Source organism: Poecilia reticulata, linkage group LG17 (assembly GCF_000633615.1).
Source record: "Poecilia reticulata strain Guanapo linkage group LG17, Guppy_female_1.0+MT, whole genome shotgun sequence".
NCBI classification, from domain to species: domain Eukaryota; kingdom Metazoa; phylum Chordata; class Actinopteri; order Cyprinodontiformes; family Poeciliidae; genus Poecilia; species Poecilia reticulata.
The window spans coordinates 15,142,612-15,164,739 of record NC_024347.1 but is presented as its reverse complement, the minus strand read 5'-3'; the positions used below and the strand labels follow the sequence as shown (position 1 = coordinate 15,164,739).

General features: G+C 39.7%; 1 protein-coding gene across 11 annotated transcripts in view; it reads right to left on the bottom strand.

The window, feature by feature from the left end:
• Window positions 1–22,128, bottom strand: part of pard3ab (par-3 family cell polarity regulator alpha, b) — a 266,919-nt gene that overhangs the window by 159,309 nt on the left and 85,482 nt on the right. For 10 of the 11 annotated variants that reach the window (XM_008433893.2, XM_008433895.2, XM_008433892.2 and 7 more), the window contains exons 3-5: window positions 17,682–17,865; window positions 12,498–12,685; window positions 12,283–12,426 (exon numbers count right to left, since the gene is read on the bottom strand). In XM_008433893.2, coding sequence (XP_008432115.1) covers window positions 12,283–12,426; window positions 12,498–12,685; window positions 17,682–17,865 — 516 coding nt within the window. Of the gene's footprint in view, window positions 1–12,282; window positions 12,427–12,497; window positions 12,686–17,681; window positions 17,866–21,188; window positions 21,222–22,128 lie in introns of those variants that run through there. The other variant, XM_017309970.1, reaches the window with a different exon arrangement.

Below are 22,128 nucleotides of genomic sequence, written 5' to 3'. Positions count from 1 at the left end.
TCTTTGGTTACCTAGCAACTCACTCACTCACTCTTTGGTTACCTAGCAAGAACCCGTTGAGTAACTTGTGCAGCAGCAGTTTCAAGTTTTGACTCCAGGCCTCATAACTGCTGAAAAATAAAAACACTTGCGCAGCGTGAAAAGAGAAAGCGAGAAAACTTTGTCTAAAATTGGGAATTAAAAACAAAACACTAATCAATATTTATTCCCATCAACTGATATGAAGCACAAACTGATAGGTTTTTCACTTTTCTCCAGAAAGAAAATATTTTAGGCAGAAACCAGAGATAAGTAGCTAAAAAGAGGCCAAGTTGGTTTTCAGATCAGAAGCTAACCAGAGTTTTTTGCTACAAAGATCTTTACCTATAACTAATGTTGTGGCACTGGAGGCAGTTTTACAGCTCCCATAAATCCTCTGTGTGCATATTGACCTGAAACAGACTCCATGTTCTCAGATTTATAGCAACAGCAGCTTCAGTGTCGGGTTTCTGCTGCTGCTGCATGTCGTTTCATCAGATGTAAGGGAGCGTCGAGGGGACCTGGGTGGGCTGCGGCTGCTCATGCAGCTTGTTGCAAGATGCACCATTTACCAGGATGGGACTCCCAACGGAGCTGCAGAAATGAGAGGTAAGGCCAGCTAAACCGAGACGAGGCGGCTAACGGCAAACCTCACACACCGAGGACGAGGTGTCACAATGAAGGCATGACTCCAACAGCAATGGCCGCTGCGTAAAGGGGAATGCTTCTCTAAATAAACGGCTTTTTCAGATGATTTCTTTGATTTGCAACAGAAAAACAATCAGTTCAGAGCTATAATGTCACTTTTCTCTTATAATACCAGCTGTTTCCAAATCAGACGGGGGCGCTAGAGAGCAAAGTGAAGGGAAAGTGTTAATTAAAAGGTTTACGTACAAAATAAAGCAAAAATAATAAAAAATCTTACTAATTAAATCCCAATTTCACACAAAACAGCTTTTTGGAAGTTTCATGGCGGTAAAAGTGATGTAAAATTGACATCAAGATGTATGTCGGTATAAAACTCATCCTGTGCAGCGTGCCTTCCTCGTAAAGGACATAAAACTGTCCAGCCTGATCCAGCACGCGCATTCAGGTTGCTTTTTCCCTTTAACTGCATGCTGAAGCATTTTACTGCTGTCACAATAAAAACAGGACTGCAGTTAGAGCGTCAACAGCATCTCCGCTCTGTCAACTGATTTTACACTTTATGCAGCGGCTAAATGGTTTTTAAAGTTAGCAGGACATTGATGATCTTTGTTGTGCAAATCAGAGCCTCACAGGCAGCAGCAGGAGCGTCTCACTGGGATTATAGGCAGGATTTTACTTTAACTGGTTCAGATTCTGTGAACATAAAATAAAAAGACTTTAGGATTTCTGTAGTTACTTTTAGTCAATCTAGTTTTTTGCGGAAATTCACAAATTTGCGGAGATCCTTGCAATTTTTCATGCTAATGCATGATTGTAATTTTATTGCGAATTTTCTGTAAAAATGGTAAAGTAATATCAGATTTAAGTGATGCTAATTCCCACCTGCAGGTGGCAGTATTTCTTATTTCTACGACTCCGCTGAATCAACTTTACTTGATATCAAATTATAGTTTGTGATAAACGTAGAGAAAAAAGAGATAATTAAAAATGTTTGTGTCCAATCTTCTTTGTTCAGCGGGTCCAGAAATTTTTATCAAAGGTAGCGATACTTTGTAGTAAAATTACACAAGTAAAAACTACTCCTAAAAGCTAAAAGTATTTTTTTTTCTAATAAGTAATTGCAACTATTTACCACCAAACTCTGATTGTGAATCTCTAACACAACTTCCTGTTTCTGGACTGCAGGAGGAAACTGGAGAAAACCCAAACATGCACAGGGAGGAACTGCATTGGCTCTGAAACCAAACATGCAGAGTATTTTTATGTTGCAGATGGAGAATTATGCATTTCTTCCAGTGGGCAGGATCTTCTCTGCTCACCAGACTTTTAATAATCAGCGGCGTTGCTGTTCCGTCGTATCGTCTCGTCTGATCTGAGCCGCTGTTGTCGTCCGTTTCATCCCGTCTTTGATCGTTTTATAAACCGCTGATAAACTCTCTTGTTCATAAACCCGCCGAGCGCAGCGGCTTTACATATCTGAGATTTTCATCTCTGATTTGTCGCTTTGCTGCGCGCAACTCTGAACCTTCAGAAGCCTCAACAGGTGGATTTCGTTCCTCCAAACACCTGGCATCTGTCCAACCCGAGCAGGATGCTCTTCTGGCGTAATTAGACTTGGGTAGCAGGTGACGAACACGTCGTTTTACGGCTGTGCAGGTTTCTGTAGCTGCAGGAGCCCCTCAGGTGAAGGTTTCACCCTGGAGACGAAGAGAGACGCCTTTCATCTCTCTGCTCCGTGTTCCCCCATCATGTCCCTCCCAGCTGGAGGGGAACCGCGCGCCCAGAGATCTCCAAAGATCAAATGTGATGAGGAGAAGAAAAGCTCAGAGAAAGAAAAATGAGAGGAATAACAAAGACTGATGTGAAGAGGTGGAGATTTATGGGTTCTGAGGCAAAACTGTAAAAAGTTAAAATTCAGATGAAGATGGTTTAATTATAAAAATTAAATGTTAGATTTGAAGAAGACAATTCTTAAATTAAATCAGAGTTCACACGTTTTTCCAGCAGTAAAATTTAAGCACTTTTCAAGGTAAGTTTTCAAACTTTTCCAGCGTCTCATATTGGTGTTAAAAATGATACAAATTAACTAAAAAGTACTGAATCAATTCAATATTATTTGATATAATTTATTTCTTATTTGTGGTGGTATTCTACATTATACAGCAGGGAGAAGTCTAACTAAAATATAATAAAGTGTGTGTTTTGAAATGTCTCTCACACACAACACACACCTGACAGGTCTGAGAGCAAAACACTAATTTAACAAAAAAATCCCCCAATTTCAATAACGTTTAATATGTAAGATCCAAGACAATCAATAAGTAATTTAACAATTAGGAATGATATGTGTTCATTACATTGAAACAATCCAAACTAATCATGTTGAGCTAAAAAACTTTCCAGATAAAATATTCAAACACAACATACAAAAAAAATTTAAATCCCTAAAAAATGTTCTCAATATGTTTTCTGGCTTTTAGGTAATTTAAACTGACCTAAAACAAGGAAATTTTAATCAGATTTAACTTCAGACAGAGAGGAAAAGTGTGTCGTGTTATTTGGTTTCAACTATAAATAATGTGTTTCAAATTTTAGCTATTATCCAAATGTTAGATTGCACTTGATTACAAATCTGTGCAGTTTGAATATCAAGCACCTTCAAGGACTTTACACAGAAATCAAGGACTTTCTAAATCTTGACAACACCGAATTGAAATTCAAGCATTTTCAAATCATTTCAAGCGTACAAACCTTGAATCTCCTCCTCTAAACCTGCTCTCTGCCCGTTTCCCCTTTTTCAGAGAGAAAAAATACGGTTTGACAGAAACCTGGTCTGTCAAACCGATGACAAAGAGATTTTTTTTTTTTTTACCTTCTCTGTCCACAGAAGAAGAAAAGAGGTTGATAGTATCCAAGACTCTGGATGATTTAGAGAGATCAACAAAGAGAAATCACCAAAGTTGCACAGACAGCCGAGCAGAAGAGCAACTGATGGCAGTTTGAGAGAGAGCAGAATGCAGCTGAAATGGTGTAAAATGGACACAGTTCGATTTAGAGTGAAAAACTCCCAAAACGTTAAGATTATCCCTCCTAAAAATGAATTTTATTGCGTCAGTGCCCAAGAAGCAGAAAAAGCTTGTCTGACAGACATGTTTTAGGAGATATTTACCGTGCACTCCACCGATAATCAGTTCAGTATTTAAAGATGTTTTAGTGGAAATCTGACTCCACATTATTTGTGGAATGGTATTATGACCTACAATCCTCACTTTTCCCACCGCTACAAACTGAAGAAGAAGAAAACGACGACCTCACATTGTGCAGCAACGTGGCTAATCTCTGCGCCACACTGACAGCCAGCAATGGCTGCCTGGTGGCAAAAAATGGCGCTAGGCGCTCAGCTAGCTCATTAAACATGCCGCTATCCAGTGGCAGAAAGTAGCTAGCGCTATGCTAGCTACTATGAAATCACAAATGTGTGTACAGTGTGCTTTTTTTTTTAGTAAAATGAAGCAGCGTAGTGTAAATGGGAATGTTTTTCAGGAGAAAATGTGTTTCTAGTGCCACACAGTTGCATAAAAATAGGTAATAAATGGGCTTTTTAATCATAATCTTTATCGATAGTACCATAAAATATAGCTGTAAAATTCTACATTTTATTGCACGGCTCTCGAAAGTGTCAGATAGCCAACTGGCCAAGAGATCCAATCGATTCACTTGGTTTTCTTAATTGATATTGATTGTAATGCATCTTTAGCCTAAAGCACGTTTGATAAATTAGATCACTACTGGTTTCAGGTCTGAACTCTTGATTGGTTGTTTCTGCAACATGCAGAAGCCACTTCATCAAGTTCAGAGAGCCAGAAAACCTTTAACTCAGCCTCGTATGCCGGCCACACGGTTTCTAAACAAGCAGCCTGGACAAAAAGACCAAATTACTGATAGGTGCTTCTAAATTACATCTGATGACGGGATATCAAAGGCAGAGAGTGAAGATTATTGGAGGTGAGACGAAAGAGGAAAGCAGAGGAGTAAGTGGAGACAATGAGAGAAGATATAATGATCTAATGTGAAGCCTGGAAACGGAGCGGTGAGTAAGAAAAAAGCTGTTAGGTGTGAGACACAACAATAAGGTTCACAATACAGATGGAAAAGTGAGAAGAGAGTCAGACTAAAGGCTCATTATAACAAGGTGACTGCAGATTAACACTGAAGTGTTCAGACATCTGCAAACACAAACACACACCTACAGCATTTATCTGTGCATCCATTCACACACCACCAGCATATAGTACAAATAGAGAAAACACACACACACACACACGGATTTACAGACACACCAACCTGCAGGACTTCAGTAGCAGCTCCACAGCAGCACCTGCTGGCCACTCGCTCTGCACCGACACACACCCTGCCGCCCCGAAACGCCGCAGAGCTTCACTTTCATCCCTCTAACCTCCAAACACACAACATGCACAGCAGAGACACACTCACTGCACACAGAGCTGGTCGGTCTGAGCACGCCGGATTTCCTGTGCATTATGCATGCACATTCAGGTGAACGTTCACACAGTCTGAAGTGATTTATGAGCATATGGCTCAGGCCGGCATGATTTATCCCTCTAAAGCTGCAGCGTGCACCTGAGGGACTCAACCCTCCGCCGCACGTACACGCTGCACGCAAACTTGTTAGTCAGAAGGCAGAGCCGAGCTGTAAGATGTTTGTAGCACAAGCTTCCAGTGTAACTTTGTGCTCTGTGTATATCAGCACTCCCGCATTGAAATGATGCATTTATTCTGCGCATCAGGTCTGGAGGTGTCTGAGCGGAGTGTGTGCAGATGTTTCCACAAAGCTGTGAGGGATAACGCTGATCCTCTGCAGGCTAATAACCGAGGACGCAGCAGCAGCCGTGCAAACAAAAACCGAATCAAATTTAGCTCTTCTGCTAACATCCCAGAGTGAGAAACAAACTCAATGTTTGTTACAGCTGGTGGAGAATTAGCCCAACCTTCACCTGGGGATCAACATCCCCAGGTGAAGCAAAGACAGTTTGAAAAGAACTGGAGTTTGAAGGAGATATTGCAGGCAGAATGAATGTTTTAGATCTTTTTACTGGGCTTGGATTCACTCAGTTTATTTATGATCTTCAATGTTTGCGGAAACAACCTGAAGTGTTTTCACACCTCATAGTCCGGTAGACTCGATTCCAGGGACCAAAATGGCAACTTTTGTTACATTTTCAGCTGGTGCGGTTCTCTTTCACACTGCACTTTATCAAACAAACTAAACCCTTTTAAAAATATGTTCCCCTCCTCACCAGCGGGGGCACTGCACCACTGAAAAAAACGATACAAAAACTTCTGAAAAAGACAGAGTGCAATTTCCTTCCTCACGAAATGTAAGCGAACATGGAGTGGCATCAGATTTTAGCGGTTGTAGGATTTCCATTTTGTCTTTGGTAAAAGACCGCTAGCCATTTCTACCGCTAGCGCTTTTTGTATTTACCCAGAATGCACTGTGCTGTAGTCCATGTTTTGGTTTTGGAGCGGTCTTTGGCCTGATTGGCATTCACATATGCATTCGAACCGCATCAGAGTTCACTTCAACCGAACAGACACCGGGGTTTGTAGATGGATCAGAGTTTGATTTATTGATCCACATCAGAGTTTGATTACTTATCAACACATCCGCAAACAAACTGGACTTTCTAGACAAACAAAATGGACTTTTTTGGATTAAAACGAACGAAACAGGGCTGGTGTGAATGAACTCTAACAAAAGTGTGACGTTTGATATGATGATGGCCGAACACAAATGTAGGTGTGATGTTTTGACCGAGGTGTTGGGAATAGAGTCTGTTTTTTTTACTATTTTCTTTTAGATTCATGAACTAACGTTGAGCAGGAAAAGGCATCAAACTCGTCTGTGTTGGAGCAGGATATGGACTTTACTGTAATCACTGCAGAAAACCTAAACATAAACTTCTCATTCAAAGGCATTACAGAATGCATATTTTGCATATTCTCCCCGTTTTAAATAAACTATTAAACTAAACTTGGACTACCAGCAGTAAACGGCGTCTGTTTCTACCAATTTCCCCTCCAGAACCACACATGGAGAAGCAGCATTCAGCTTCTATGCACCACAAATCTGGAACAAACACCCAGAAAACTGGAAAACAGCGGAAACACAGAGTTCCTTTAAATCAGGACTAAAACCAACCTGTTTTGCTTTTGAACCGTAATAAATGAAGCTATGAGTAACGAATTTGATGTGTATTGATGACGGCACAAAATGTAATGTTTGTTACTGGTTTCTTAATTGGCGCCTGTTTTTAACAACTTCTTATTCTTCTGTTTTTACGATGCAAAGCACTTTGAACTGCCTTGTTGCTGAAATGTGCTTTACAAATAAACTCGATGGATTGACTGATAGATGAACGTTTAGCTCTTCAGCTTTAATCTCCACTTTTATTTCGCTGCAGCATTTCCACTGGAGGTCTCAGCCGAACACAAAGAGCTTCAAACAAAGGTATAAATTGGCGATTCAAAGTAAAAAGCTTCAACAAAAAGCTCCGCTAACAAAGTGAGGAGATTTTCAAAAAGCAGCAGAGTGGATGTAACAAACACAAGCCGACACGCTGTGACACTTGGAGTCCGCAGAGACCGCCGTTCGCCCGCAGAGGTGAGGACTGAAGGCTGACCCAGACAGCGCGGCGCACGTGCGTGTGTGTGTGTGTGCGTGTGTGTGTGGCAGCGTTGATTGCTGCAGGTTCAGCTCACTGACACCGCAGGAGGCTGGCTCGCCGGCTTTTCGCCTCTTCCTCTGTAATTGGTTGATTTGCAATGCAGTCGAAGACTTCTCGGATTTTCTTTTGACATATGAAATCATAAACACAAAGTCGCACACACACTGATGCAGAAATACTCCGTGAAACAAACAAAAACACACACACACACACAGCAGAGGAGGCCTGCTTTCGTGTTTTTTTGCAGCCGCTGCACCTTCAACCAGCTTTCATTAATACACACTCGACTGACAGCTCCCCAGTTGCCATGGCGACCCCCAACCTGTTGCCAACTGGCAGCTCCAGTTGGAGCCGGGAACGCGGCTCCAAACCTTGATGGTTCCCTCATCTTCTTCATTTTCCACCCCCTCCAGCTCCGTACGTGCCGGCGCACACGTCGCCACTCCGGATCCGTTTGTTTGGACCGAGCCGAACTCGCGGCATTCTTCATTACGCGAGCCTCCGTTCGGAAAGCGGCCCGCGCCGTGTTATTTATTCTGGGACGATCTGATGGAGCCAACTCCAGGAAATTGCTTCGCCTAATTCATCATTCTCGAGCCGCTCAGTTCTAATTAAAATCACTGGGTATTCTATTCTCGGCGTCTGATTCTTCTTCCACTTACTATTATAATTTGTCTTGATAAAGGTTTCCGACACTGCAGGATAAAAAGGCGCTCTTGCCTTATTTGTGCCAAATATTTTCAGTGCGACTGTTGTGTGAAAGGTCAATAAAGATCATCAGAAACTGGCTTCACTAGGAGAATTTTCTTGAAATTTACGCTTTTTTTCACCTCAACCTGCAACTCCTGACCTGCAAGTGGGTAAAAATGTATAAAAAAGATAAAGTTTTACACTTATATGCAACAAACTCAAGTTTTCAACTGTTTTTTTGTTTGTTTATGAAATATATCCTTTGCATTTCTGTTACAATAAAGTACAAGTAATGTTTTCAGAGCTGTGCCAAATCTGCACTTTACAAACAAAAAGCTGAAATCTAAAATATTTAAATAAAATGGTGCTTCTTTAAAAAATAACACATTTTCTAAGTTGTCTTTTTTTAAATAGTTGTGTGACATTTGCAGCTGTAAGTGAGTTTTATTCGGCTGGTTTGAAAGAAAAAATTACTCTTAGGTTGTAAAAGTTGCAAACTTGCGGCTGAAATGAGGCGTTTCCATAAAGTCTGTTCAAAAGGTTCTTCCTGAACCATAAAGCTGGTGAAAATAAATTATTTCACACTGGTGGAGTCACAACCACACCCAGACTTCTCAATCAAAAACAAAGTTCCCCATAAAAAGTTAAAATATGCACACACAAAAAAATTATTAATCAGTTTTATTGATTTATTTTAAGATTTAAACGTTAATTTCAGGATTAATTTTTGTATTTACTTCATTAAGGTGTTCTAATTATGTTTCTAGAGCAAATATCTCTTTTTAGCAAAATAAATAAGCTTGTTTTAAGTAAATAATTCTTAAATATAGATGTAAAAGCACAATTTTCAGTGGCTGAATTTGTTCACTTAAAACAGGAAAAATGTTTTGTTGCAAGTGGAAAAAAATCTACCAATAAAATTAGAACTTTTTCATCCATATACAAGAATTATTTACTGAAATGAAGCTTCTACGTCTCGCTGAAAAGTTACTTTTCAGTTAGTTTTGTCTCATTTCAAGTGTTGCGATATATTTTCACTGGAATCTGGACCAAAGGTTCTTGGTGAGATGTCGTGTTTTTTGCAGTGTTTTTTTTACGGGACTTTTGTTCTGTTGTTTTATGTGTTTAATCTGGACTAGCACCAGCGTGGTTCTCGTCATCCGGCCGTGTTGAAACATCCTTCCAGGAACAAAGTGAGTTTCTCAATCAGAGAGACGTTAAACGCTCGCAGCAGACTGGAAGACTGGGCAGCCTGAGACGCTGTAATCCAACACCAAACACATACAGAACATATGCAATGCGCTCAGTTTCCACCTTTACATCCAGTTTCCAAGAAGCCAGAGTTCATTTTGGAGTCCAGAAGAAAAAAAAGTTTCTCAGGCGTCTTAAACACATTGTAACTTGTTTTCTGATAAACATTTTTTTAATATTTTACACACATTTCTTTTTATTGCTCTAATTAATTTTTATCTCTAAATTTCCCAGACATGGAAAAGTCACTAAAACTAAAAGAATGAACCAAAAAATGTAGAAAATAAATGTTAAACTGGATCTTTGGGTTCGTTGTAACCAACAATCTAATCCATTCTTTGGTCATTTTTATAGTTTCAACTAAACACAAAGTTTGAAAGAAAGGAAATAAGTATTTGTGTGGGTCAGGGTCCGACCAACACAACCAATTTTTCTATTTGAATTTATTTTATCATTTTATTCTTTCGATAATTTGTTTTCATATTCAGTTCAAAAATACTTTATTAATCCTGAAGGAAATAAATGTTTAACTCAAGAATAGTGGTGGATGACGATGGGATCTCCAGTAGCAGTCAGTATTTCAACAGCTCAGAAAAGGCCTCTGACTAAAGATTGTTGCTGTTACAGTTTAGTGATTATAACGACATGCTAACAATTCAATATTCTGGGACAGAGACGATATTTCACAGCAACACGTCCTGGACGACAGAATCAAGTTTTGACCAGCTCTTCGTTTGCTTTTGCCGCTTTTCTTTAAATCTTTTTCAGGCCGTATGATTCAAAAGCCAGGCAGAGAGATGCTGGAGTAGGGGATATGATGTTTTGAACTTCCTCCTTTTCTCTGCCATCCTCACTTTTACCATTATCTCAATGCGTTTTTAAAAAATATTGCTCTACGTTACTCTTAATGAGCAGCTACTGCAGAAAAACTCCATTAAAATAGCTGTAACTAGCCTTAGCTAAAGTAATTAGCATGTGGTTAAATAAATGGATAACGGATCCTACGTTTCACTTTGAATAGTAATTTCAATCAAGTTTATGTGTACAGCATATTTCACAACAAAGTGAAAATAAAAAAAAACTACAGAAATAAAAAGTAAAAACACCATAAAAGCTAGTAAACATTAAACTTTGACGAGCATCATCATCAAAGTCATCAACCCACATCAATATATGTTCCATTTGTTATGGTTTAAACATGTGGCTTTGCAGCCTGGATTTAAAGGAACTCTGTGTTTCAGCTGTTTTGCAGTTTTCTGGAAGTCTGAATCAGAGGAAAAATTGGGCGAAAGAAAAACTTTCTTTCACTGTGAACTCAAGTCCAGCTGATTCACCGTCACACAGAGAAAAAGGATGAAACAAACGCCACAGATGAATGTTATGATGATGCTCGGGTTCCCAGAGCGACGCAGAGCCGAGTGCGGATGAGTTGGAGGAAAAAGTCGGATGGATTCTTACAGCTACTAACAACGAGCCTGAAACATGGTGGAAAACCGATCAGCAAAACGCTTTAGATAGACGGAGAAAACCTAAATCTGCTGTGGGAAATGCTACTTAAACATGGAGGAAACATAGATACATAAAATACCTACATGGATAAATCAGCATGGATGCACCAAAAAAGCCACATAGATAATTATCTACTTTCCTTTTACTGTAAAGATATGATTGAAAAAATAACCGTGTCCTGACAAACGGAGCCGTGGAAACATGAAACGGTGGTTGGTTTACGAGTTTGTGGTCTCTAGTCACACGACTCTGTAAGCTTAAGCACTTTTTCCAAACCAAACCAACTTTATTTATAAAGCACTTCAAAACAACCAAAGCTGATACAAAGTGCTGTACATTAAAACACAACATAACAGTAAATTTCAACAAAATGGCAGCTTCACACTCAGCTTACGAAAACAGTCTGACCTAAACCGGCGCGTCATTCATGTCTGTTAGTCACAATGAATCAGGTTTTCATAATGTTGTTGAAAAAACTTGGTTTAACCCAACGGTGTCCAAACTACAGGAGTCAACAGGGTAAAATAATAAAGTGTTAATTTAATGATAAAGTTTCAAACTTTTAATGCAGGTAGGTGCATTTTTTATTCATTTTAACTGTTGAGTTTATATCTCTACCCCATAATTTAGCATAAAAAAACTGTTTAATTGAAGATATTTGTCAGTATATAGTTTTTGATTAAAAATTACAGTTTGTAAAATTAACTTGATCAAAAATATTAAGAGTCCCACCACTATTTTTTTTACAATAGAAATAGAAAGTTATTTTATTCTTATTTTTACTTTTCTAAAAAATAAACTAAACATGGCGTATTTTAATGAAATTAAGAAAGTTGTCATATTTTACATATTAAACGAAAGTCACACATTTTCCTCATTTTTGGGTTGAAATATTTTCCTTTTTTTGTACTTAATTTTGTATTTTCGAGCAATAAGAACAGAACATGGACCTTCTTCCAGAAATTATCATTCTTTATTTTGCCTAGTTTATTGAATGAGTTGCAACAATGTTATTTTTTTATATGAAGGTCAGTTGAAGGTCACTTTATCAGTGAAAATCTTGCAATAAAGAAATCAAAAAACAGTTAATTGTCATAACTGGAAATGCAATTAAAGGTTAAATAAATCATTCCAAGTGTTCCAACATATCAGTCATATTGGGGTTTGGACTTTGACTAGACCATTGCAAAACCTTTGTTTATTTTCTTTTTCAGCCGTTCTGCTGTGGTTTTGATGATGGGTTTGGGATCATCACAACCAAACTCATCCGCTTTGATCTCATCTGTCCAGACGTTTTGATCAAGAAAAATTTACCCACTTCTCAAAAACAAAAAAAAACCCGATACAGATTTGAATCCAGATTTGAATCCAGGTAGGGATTTGTTTAGTTTTTTTAGTTTGGTGTGTGTTTGCTCACCTGCTCTTGCTTTTCCAGCCAGCGGTCCACCATGGGGTGGTTGGCGCTGAGCGACGACCTGGCCGTGTCTCTCTGAAACTCCCTCTGATTGGACCAGGTCCCGGCGTCCCGCGGCAGGCTGCGGTACGTGTCCAAACCTTTGCTCTACACAGAAAACAAAAGTTTTACCCCTAAAGTAGATGTGATTTCCAGTAGGTCATCGGTTTAACACCCACCTTCCTCTCCAGGCTGTTTGTGCCGGAGAAATGGCGAGCCTTCAGGAAGCCGGCAGTGGTGGACCAGCGAGTCGGGTTCTTCCTGGTTGGAGGCTCTTCGGTTTGGACCCGCGACTCCGAGGCGCTGAACGGCCCGTTGATGGTGATGAGGGCGGGGTCGCTGCTGCGCCGGACGTGGAGAGGCATATCTGAAAAAAGTTAAATACGAACCGGAGAAGTTAGATCACTCGTTTTATTCGGTACAGAGGAAAACAGAAGTATTCGTAAAAAATCGCATCCAAATTTTCCCTGCAACTATTTAAAAATAATTTTTTTAACATATTTGTTGAAACTGTCATCAGCAACTCAAATCTGTCAATCAGCCTATGAGACGAATAGTACGAGACAGATGATCTGTGAAAAACATTTGAGCTCCTAGAAAGAACCAATCAGAGCCAGGAGGCGGGTCTTAGTGCCGTCAATCACCCTCCGGTATCAAACTTTTTAAAATAAAAGTTACATTTTGCAGCTTTAAGTTAAATCAGACAACATTTTTCTTGTTTTATGCAAGTTAGAATCACAAGAACTATTTATATTTTCTAAAATAAGAGAATATCTCAAAGGTTTATTCGAAATCTTTCGATGGTCAAACCAGAACATTGACTTTTTGTCCATTTGGAAGATCCAACCTTCAACTTCTTGGTTGATGCTGCTTCAATATTTCCACATAATGTTTCTGCATCCATTTTATGAAGTGCACCACAGCATGATGCTGCCACCTCCGTACTTCACAGTTAGGATGGTAAAATGGTCATTCTGGTCTGTGGGCATTTTGATGATTGGGCATTCCCATCATGTCTTCCCATCATGTCTACACTTGAACATATATTTGTTTGAAAAGATGAACAAAACACCTTCCAGCTTCTGAAAATCGCTCCCAACTCTCTTCCAGACATCTTGTCTAATTTATTTTCACTTTTTGCATCGTGTTGAATGAGAAACCAGGTGTGTCTTTAATGTAGGTGTGCCTAAAAACTTAACCATTTAGCCTAAAAGACGTTTTCCAGAGTTGAATTTCCTTTTCTAAGGTTAAAAATAAATGAAATGTCATATTTTTCTTTGCTCTTCTGGAACCTCAGATTGTATTTTACTCCATCATCAGTCATGGTTGATGAGACTGGAGGGCAGCATAATGAAGCTGCATTAATCATGATTTTCTGGTGAATGAATCTGATTTATTCCTAAAGATTCTACTTCCTGTGTGGGAACATCAAACTTTGGTGATGGGCTTCCATTAAAACCCTTCCCTCCATCATGCGGGTCCAAACACGACGCCGCTACGACAGCAAAAACCTGCTGCTTCTCAGAAAACATCGGCTTATAAAACGACAAACTTTTTAAATAAAAGTGTTGTCTTTTGGTAGCCAAGAGGTCCGGTTCCCATGTTCTGCTGGGAAGCGGCTCACACAGGAAACACTGAACTGCGTGCTGGGTCAGCAGTTCTGCAGCTCTGACTGAGTCCATCTGTGTTTTTGTGCTCCTGGCTGTTTATTTCCTCGTTCTCTCATAAACTGATGAGTCTGAGCATCACTCTGTTTCTGTGTCGCAACGCTTCCTGCTTTTGTTAAACTATGTGTGCATGTGTGTGTGTGTGTGTGTGTGTAGGTGTGCGTGTATGTGTGTGTGCAAACTGAAGTGGAATCCTATGGCTCTGTGTGGGTTTGTGAACCATTACTCAACCGTCCAATTGTAAATCTGTTCACTTGTTTGGACGCCTTTAAAGAAGCAGCTGAAGTATCTGTTGATTCGGCACATCTGTGTGTGTGTGTGTGTGAGCTTGTTTATATTATCTAATAAGGACCTTTGCTGGTGTATTTACAGTCCCTCTGAAGACAGACGGGCCTGTGGGGCCAACGCCGGGTCCAGGCCCCCTTTCTCATGCTTACTGGTAAAATGTGATTTAACTTTTGGTTTTGGTTCGTAGCTCAGGTTAACTGTGGCTGTTAGGCATAAATGTAGTTATTAAAATTAATAGAAATGAACTCAAAGTCCTAATTTGGCTAGAAATACAAACAGTGAGCTTCAGACGGCCTTGACGTAGTAAATGTTTGTTTCAGCTGTTTTGACCCGACATTTTTTTAAATTTACAATAAAAGTGTAAAAACATTTCTTTAAATGTCTAAGTTTTTTTTTAGATATATAGATTACTTTTGACCAAATCTCATTTCCTCCCTTTCAAAAAGTTGTAAAAAGTTATTTTTCTAGAGTTCTCACCTCCTATCAGTTACACTAAATTACTAATGTAGCAATCGGTTAATGGTTAACTGGAGTATACAAACTCAAAAAAACAGCCAATTGCTGAAAAAATAACATACTCAGATCAGTAATTAAGCCAAAACTGTACAAAAATATATACATTTTATTTAAGAAAGTAAAAAATCCTTATTTGTATATGTTCTTCCAGAACTCCTCAAGTTGTAGTTTTAGCTTCATTCGATTCAAATTACTTTAAAAAAAAAAAAACTCCCATTAAGAACATTTTGCTATACAATAATCAGAAATTAGTCAACAGCTCAGCCTAAAGCTGTATTGATGTGAAGTAGAGCAGAAAGGCTGAACTTTTAACATATTGTTTAAGCTTCAGATGCATTCAGTTCTCCAGTCTGGATTCCTTTAACCTGCAGAATTTTATGCCAGGTGACAAAAAAATCCTGGTATTTTAACACCAGTATTTGTGCACAAACAGTCTCTTCCTTATGTTTGGACACAAATATGACCTAAATTATGCATATTTAGTCTTTAAACACAGCCAAATCACCAAAATGAATTATTTTAGCAGCGGCAGTTTGTATCATCCTCTAAAACATGATTTATTGAAGATATCTGGATGCAGTAAAAACATGACGGGAAAGAGAAAAAACAACAATACCAGGTGTAACTTCTTCAACTTCTTGCATGAGTTTTGTTGAGCGATCTCTAAAACGTGATTTATTTTCAGTTTACAAAGCGGCAGTGAGCTCATCTGAGAATCTGGGCCAGCGAAGCCCACAGTCCAGCGGCTGAAACTCCTGCAGCATAAATCAGTCACTCTGAGCCGTTCTCATTAGGAACTCGCTCAAAAAGAAAATTAATCAAATCCCCTCTCTTCCGTGTCAGACATTTTGCTTAACACGTATTAAAATTCAGCTGATGAGACTCAGTGTAGTCAATTAGCAGGGCTGGAATTTATTACGAAGGCGGCTAAATTGGATGTAACCGGCAGGTGTAATTATCCCAAAGATTTCCGTTTCTTTCAGAAAAATTCACGTTCAGCATCTCGTCCAAAATGCAATTAGAACTGCAGCGACCAGACGCCTGAACAGATGCTTTTATATATACGTCTGCTATCTTTAAATCTTTCATTACAGTTGCATAAAAATCTATAACTTTAAAATTAGTGCAGATTTTCTGCGTTCATGTTCATATGGCAATTTTTTTATAATATAAACGATACATTTTTAAGACTTTGCTTTTTAAAGTTGAGAGCTTTTTATTGGTAATCCATGACCTTATAAAACAGCGGCTCTTTTGTATCACTCTTCAAAATGGAAAAAAATAAGAAAACATGATGTTTAAAGAGCAACTAAACCCCAAATCAACTTTAATTCTGGGTAGATAAACCCAGAATAGATGCCATCTCTAGATTTCTGTGCGATTGTGACATTTTTGTTTAAATGTTTAATTCAGCTACATTCGCTCTAAAACCGTCTCGGTGCTGCCCCCTTTAGGTTGAAAGTAGCTAATACAGTAGAGTTTTCCTACTGGTTGGACCTCCTGCTGAGTCAGGAGTTGCATTTTTTAGCTTTACACATATGTATTTATTTACAATGTGTTTCCATTAAATGAATTTATTACTGAAAAGTTAAATTGTGAAGTTGGGCAAAGAAAACGCAGCTACAGAAATGGCAGAGCCGGTAAAGGTCATGAATTATGGTTTGGACTTTCTGTAATGGTAAACAGTCACAACATTGGCTGGTACCGAAACCCTCATTGCAGTTTTTAGCAACAGCACCGTATTTATTTTCATCTGATATTGCGAAACCTCACCAGACACAAACGTTGATCTTTTTTACAAGAATATTCAGTCGCCGTATTTTCCCAACCTACCAAAGGTTGACGCTTATTGTGAGAGAGCAGTAATGTGGGCTTAATGTGTTTTAAACCCAGAGTTGGACAGTAACTAATTTACGCAATTACATTTACTTGAGAAACGTTTTGGAAAAAATAAATAAAAAAATTACTTTTGCTATATATTTAATTTTTTACTTGAGTAATTTTATTTTGAAGTATCTCTGCTCTTACTTGAGTAAAATTCCCGGATTTTCCACCCAATGAAAGAAAAACAAACATGTTTTAACAAAAAACTCACCAGACACAGACCTGCGGTTTTTGTTAAAGTCTTATAAGTTTTTTAATAAAGGAAACTGTTTTTTTTGTTGCTTATATGAATTATTGTAATTTTTATCCTTGTATTTTGGCCCGTCTGATGATGTACTTTTTAAATGATTGATAATTTGATCAGTTACTCAGTACTTGACTCGACTTTTTACCAAATACGTTTTTACTCTTATTTGAGTAATTTCTTTGTACTTTTACTTGAGTAAAAACCTGTGGCAGCAGTGCTTCTCTTAATTGACTATAATTTCTGGTTCTCTGCCTTCCTCGGTTTAAAACAGCTACATTACCCATGATTCCTCCTTTTTTCCTTCTTTGCCTTCTTGTTTGATTCAGCTTAAAATTGTTTGCTTGATAGGAACTGAAACAATCGTCAACAAAAGGCAGCTTCTTGTCGACACTCATGGTAATTAGAGCCAAAGCAGCGACCCGAAACGGAGAAAACCACGGAGGTGAGCGCGCTCAGTGACAAATTTGATTTAGGAGGCTTCGGATTGAACCAATTAGCCACTTTGGCCGGGGATCAAACGGCTAACAGCGCCTGAAAAAAGTCGCCTCCTGTCCAATTACCTGAATTTATGAACAATGCTACAGCGCGGGGTTATAAGGTGATTTGTTGGGTTTACTGTATGCTGCTGTAGCTCCTGACATTTAACTCAATAAAGACGACAACATGGAGAATATACGGTGAGAGGAATTGATCATTTGGAAGTAATGGCTTCGTTTCTAATTGCATGTACGCTCTTCTCCTCCTCTGGCGGCGGGACTCACTGGTGCGCAGGGCCGAAGGCGTGACTTCGATCTCGCTGGCGTTCTGGTAGGGCTGGAACGCCGAGGCGACGCTGCCGGCGCCGAGGTCTGTGGCGAACAGGTCGGGGCTCTGCGTCCCGGTGGAGCTGGCGCTGGTGCCGTCGCCGCCGTGATGGGGCTCCTGCTCGTCGTAGACGGCGATCAGCTGCAGGACAGAAGGACGGGAGGAGAGAGGAGATGAGGAACGGAGGTAAAGAAACTGCTTTACAGAACGATGGATGGATGGATGGAAATGTTCAGGATGGATGGATGGATGGATGGATGGATGGATGGATGGATGGATGGATGGATGGATAAGTTCAGGACGGATGGATGGATAAATGGATGGATGGATGGAAAAGTTCAGGATGGAGGATGGTTAGATGAATGAATAATAAAATAATCCTGAATCCTTCATGTAAACAAGAAGAATTTAAATCTGACATCTGAAATCTGCCTCTGAGTTTAAATTCAAGTTAATGAAACTAAAAGGAAAAATAAATAAACCCCAAAAATCTAAATATTCTAAAACCACAAACAGTTTTAAATAAACATCCAGTGGAAACTGAAACTCAGACTGTTTACCTTCCAATAAACCTAATTTATTCTCACTAAACCAGAGTTTCACTCTGAACTTGGTCCAATTGATACTCAGAAATTCTTCCCTGTTTTTAAGCTGAAATTAAAGCCTGGAATGAAATAAACTCTGTTCAGACACGGACAGCGTCAGAAGACGACCCGGTGGTCCCGTCGGAGCTGAAACGGATCAGGACCGCACACACAGCCTGGAGGAAGAAGGTGATTCTGCTTCAACACGAATCTCCTTCATTACGTCCAATCGGATTCTCTTTCCGCCCAAAATGCTTCCACACATTTTCTCTGCTCATCCTCCTGTTCAAAGCTCCTCTCCCTAACAGATCTGATTAATTCCAGCCTCCGCAGAGCCCCTTTATTAGATTAAAGATGAGATTCGTGCCGTCGCTCTGCGACTCCCACCAGGCCCAGCTGGCTCTACTTAAAGGAGGAAGAAAATGAAAAACTCATCCAGCGTTTGCCACTTCAGACCTTCAGCCGTCCCTCGTGGTGAGATCTGATATAGAAGCCGAGCTTGATAATGTCAAAAGTTCACACCACGGTGCGGGAAATATTATCCGTAAAAGTAGATTCAAGAAAGAGGCTGAATTTAAAGGAAAAAGTCAAACATCTCGTGGCGAACAGGAAAAATATACAACTTTGCTTTTGAGTCCAAAGAAGAGAGACAGTCAGCATGGGATGAAAAGAAAACCAAAACTGAGAACCCTCAACAAAAGGTCAATGCACCTTTATCCTAGAAAACACTTTGACAAGTGAAGCAAGGAAGATCTCTGGAAAACCGGGAGAGGTTAGTAGTTTGGGAAAAGTTCAGATGCTGCTATTTATCCTGAGAGTTTAAACTCAAGAAGAATGAAGATCAAATACCTTTAAAGTTAGGAGGAAAAAAGAAGAAAGTATTGTAAAGAACAAAAATCTACACTTCACAAATGGCGTTCTAACTAAAACTCTGAGGTTTTAATGTCCATCCATCCATTTTCTTGACACCCTTGTCCCTTAGTGGGTCAGGAGGGTTGCTGGTGCCTATCGCCAGCTAGCGTACCGGTCGAGAGGCAGGGTCACCCTGGACAGGTCGCCAGTCTGTCGCAGGGCAACACAGAGACACACAGGACAAACTATGCACACTCACACCTAGGGGCAATTTGGAGAGGCCAATTAACCTGACAGTCATGTTTTTGGACTGTGGGAGGAAACCAGAGTACCCGGAGAAAACCCACCATGCACAGGGAGAACAGGCAAACTCCATGTAGAAAGACCGGGGCCGGAAATCGAACCCAGAACCTTCTTGCTGCAAGGCAACAGCTCTACCAGCATCGCTACTGTGCAGCCCGGTTTTAATGTTTTTATCTTTTTTTTTGTTTTTATTCGTTTAAATTTTTTTCTAAAGCTTTTTCTCTTTCTCACTGTGTATTCCTGTTTTTATTTTAATTATGTAAAGCACTTTGAAATGCCTTGCTGCTGAAATGTGCTATACAAATAAAATTTGATTGGTTGATTGACTTCTACTAATTTGTAAGGTAAGTTTCCAGATTATCTTAGCGTTTAGCACCTCTGCTAACTTAAAAGAGGGTTAGATTTGAACAGGTTGTGAAGCTCCCACACCTTTACTATTTTTGATAAAGGGAAGAAAGTTGAGTAAAAGACAGCGATCTACTGATATCTACATTTTTGCTATTTGGCTAATCTGGAAGCTAAGACTTAGCTTAGCGCTTTAGCACATCTGCCAACTTTGAAAATCTAATCTAGTCGCAGCTAATCTCTGAATGCTGTCAATTTAAATAGCTGCCAAGAGGGAATCATGGATATAATTATTAGCTCATAGCTTAAATGTCAGACTGACTTGAAATCATTTCAATAATAAACTGAATCCATTTTTTTTAAATATTTGACAAAAATCTCAATTGGAGTTCATAAAACTTTAAAATATGAACAGCAGCATGGATGTAGTCACAACCCTCACTGATAGGCACATGGTTCATCCCCCAGCAGCAGTTTTCCGGTCCATTAAACTTTCTTTGCAGCCACATTTAGCCCGATAGCCCGGGAGTTTTACAGCGTGCCGGACAGACTCCCCGATGAGCGGCAGCAGCTCTCCAGGGCACCCAAACATTTTTCCAATTAGCTCCTTTACATAAATGTGAACACATTTAGTTCAAATTAGCGAATTATGCAGCTTGAGGCTATACATGTAGACGTGGTGAAAGGTTGGGAGTGTGTGAGCACGAAGGAGGGAAACGGTAAAACATAACAGTAAGCATGTTTGCTCAGGTGTGTGTGGTTCATGTTTTAGCAACACACGTGGGAAAAGGCAGTAAAAAGGTTTCTCTTTGTCTCGGATTGTGTGTTTTTATGCGTGCAATATAAAACTTCCTGCCTGTGTGACTGACAGAGGACTTCTACTCTTCCCTCATTAGAGCCCGACTCAGTCCAGAGGAGCTGAGTCAGGGAAACATTCCCTTCCCCGGACCTTTCCCTGAGGACTCCCCAGCCAGCCTGGAGTGCTGCTGCAGCCCATGTGGTCGCCATTACAAGGCAATCAGTTCAGCTGCAGTGCACTATATAGGAAAAATGTGTTCAGGCTGATCCGATCTGATCTCAATTAAAACGCAAAAACAAAACGAAGAAAGCAGAAAACACACCCAGCAAGCCCCATAAATTTCCTTACAAGTTATAAACCCTCTAAGAAGTCTGAAAGTTGCATTTTAAAAAGTCTTTTTCAATCATTCTGCGGCTGCAGAAAAAGCCCAAAGGGATCTGAAAAGTTTCTGCTGCATCCAATTAACTGCGGCCAGAAAACATGCATCTAATTGTTTTCAACATAGTTTTCAACATATGAGTGTTTGAGATAATGTTGCTTACAATATGCACACATTCAGATCACGACACGGCAATACGTACTTCTCTAATAGGAAAACAAAAGCTTGCTGCAGGGAAGCTGATAAGAAACAAATGTTGTAACGGTGATAAGTCCAGCAGTAAACACGCCTAAAGCCTTTCAGACCCGTCAGAAATAATTGTTCCTGTGCACCAAACTGCCTCCATATTACAAACAAGCAATAAATAAAATGTTTCGATATTAAAAGCAGCTCTGCTCTCATTTTCTCCTGTTTTATTGGCGTAAGCTGCAGCTGGATGGACTTTGAAACTCAGGTTCCTGCAGAGTTTCTGCACAGACGCAGATCGCCTCAGAGTGTCGACTGGCTGTCGCCGTTTCTGTTAAACAGATTCTCTGTTGCAACCTGAGCTTCTGATTAAAAAAAAAAACATTCAGAGATTAAATCAGTCTTTTTAACCACTGGATGCAGAATTAGACCAAACTATCGACTCTCATGACTTTTTTTTTATTTCGATCAACTTTCAACAAGATCGCCATCAAATATTTGGAGAGAAACTTGGAAATATGCTGGATTTCCTTCTAAGGTTTTTACTGATATGAATGAAAAGTGATGCACAAGCAAAGATGAGATTAAATATTTCAGATTTTAGTGTCTTCAGAATGTACTTGCTTCTAAATCTGTTGCTTTTCATGCCGTTCTTCACACCTTGTGTTTGGTTGAGTGACTGCAGTCTGATTAACGGATGTAAACAACCAGGTTGCCATGACGACGCAACGAGCTAGCTCAAACGCTCGGCTACGTTCTGCAATGCATTTCAGTCAAAGGAAGTCCGAAGACCTGAAATGATTGGTAAGTTTGAGTGCCAGTTTCCCAGCTGCATCCATCCATCCATTTTCTTCCGCTTATCCGGGGTCGGGTCGCGGGGGCAGCAGCTTCAGAAGGGAGGCCCAGACTTCCCTCTCCCCAGCCACTTCTTCCAGCTCTTCCGGGGGAATCCCAAG